The sequence below is a fragment of the Populus euphratica genome, unplaced genomic scaffold (assembly GCF_000495115.2).
Source record: "Populus euphratica unplaced genomic scaffold, PopEup_1.0 scaffold180.1, whole genome shotgun sequence".
NCBI lineage: Eukaryota > Viridiplantae > Streptophyta > Magnoliopsida > Malpighiales > Salicaceae > Populus > Populus euphratica.
Genome location: NW_011500060.1, coordinates 217,290 through 218,886, shown reverse-complemented (window position 1 = coordinate 218,886; position 1,597 = coordinate 217,290). Strand labels below are relative to the sequence as shown.

General features: G+C 42.1%; 1 protein-coding gene across 1 annotated transcript in view; it reads left to right on the top strand.

The window, feature by feature from the left end:
• LOC105108038 (guanine nucleotide-binding protein subunit beta-like protein) overlaps nucleotides 1–1,597 on the top strand; it is a 2,188-nt gene continuing 591 nt past the window's right edge. Inside the window, exon 1 of the mRNA XM_011002177.1 lies at nucleotides 1–1,008. Coding sequence (XP_011000479.1) covers nucleotides 121–1,008 — 888 coding nt within the window. The 5' untranslated portion in view covers nucleotides 1–120. The remainder of the gene's footprint in view (nucleotides 1,009–1,597) is intronic.

Here is a 1,597-nt window from a genome sequence, read left to right as displayed (position 1 = left end):
ACGCTTTCTCCGTCTATAAATATCTCCTTTCTGCTAACGCCTTCTTTCCTCGCTGCCTCTCTTGCTCAAAAAAACCCTAGAAAACAGCAGCAGCAGCTCTTGTTCATCTCTGTTCCAGCCATGGCCTCCGATACCCTCGTTCTTCGCGGCACCATGAGAGCTCACACTGACCAGGTTACAGCAATAGCTACACCAATTGATAACTCTGACATGATTGTTAGTTCATCCCGCGACAAATCCATCATTCTTTGGAGCTTAACCAAAGATGAAAAAACCTACGGTGTCGCTCGCCGTCGTTTGACCGGGCACTCCCACTTCGTCCAAGATGTTGTCCTTTCCTCGGATGGTCAGTTTGCTTTGTCGGGTTCCTGGGACGGAGAGCTCCGTCTCTGGGACTTGGCTACTGGTGTCTCTGCTCGCCGATTTGTTGGTCACACCAAGGATGTGTTGTCTGTTGCTTTCTCTATTGATAACAGACAGATTGTTTCTGCTTCCAGAGATAAGACAATCAAGCTGTGGAATACTCTTGGTGAATGCAAGTATACCATTCAAGAGGCTGAGTCTCATACCGATTGGGTTTCGTGTGTGCGTTTTAGCCCAAATACGTTGCAGCCCACGATTGTTTCTGCTTCGTGGGACAAGACAGTAAAGGTCTGGAATTTGACTAACTGTAAGTTGAGGTCTACCCTTGCAGGACATGGCGGGTATGTGAACACTGTGGCTGTTTCGCCAGATGGGTCTTTGTGTGCTAGTGGAGGGAAAGATGGGGTGATTTTGTTGTGGGATTTGGCTGAAGGAAAGAGGCTTTATAGTTTGGATGCAGGTGCAGTGATTAATGCTTTGTGCTTTAGCCCCAATAGGTACTGGCTATGTGCTGCCACCGAGAATAGCATTAAGATTTGGGATCTGGAGAGTAAGTTGGTTGTTGATGATTTGAAGGTTGATCTCAAAGCTGAAGCTGAGAAATCCGAGGGTACTACCGCTACTGCTGCTAGTACCACGAAGAAGGTAATACATTTTTCTGCTGCTGTTGTTTTTTTAGTTTTAGTTTTCGGTCTTTTGTTAAATAGGTTGTGTTGTATGGATATCCTTTTGCTGATTGTTGGATTGAAAATGATGATTTCTGTTAATTGCTTGTGTTATTTATATATTCGCTGAGTTGGATGATTTCTGTTTAATGGTTTGTTCTCTGTTTAGTCTCTGTGTGTGCGCGCTGCAAGTGCTAAATTTGTATTCGTTGTGAAAATTTTGTATTGCTAGAAAATTGGTTTGTCTGCCTGTTCTGTTGTTAATTGTTATGAGAAGTTGTGACTTTCAGATGTGTTGGAATCGTTTTGCTAGTTGTTTTATGGTGGTTTTTGTTAATAGGGTTGGATAGCTATTATGGTAGGTAAATATGTCTTTTGTTTGTGGACACTGGAAATGTTCTATGAATGAATATTCTTGGTATCCTTATGACTTGTATTGTGCTTGTTTTTAGGCATGGAACCATTCAGAGAGATTTGTTTCATTTGGAAAACCAATTAGTTAATTTGAGATGCTTAATTCTGGTCTAGTCAAACATGTAATATAGATTTGTTCTTCCTGCTGGTTGATA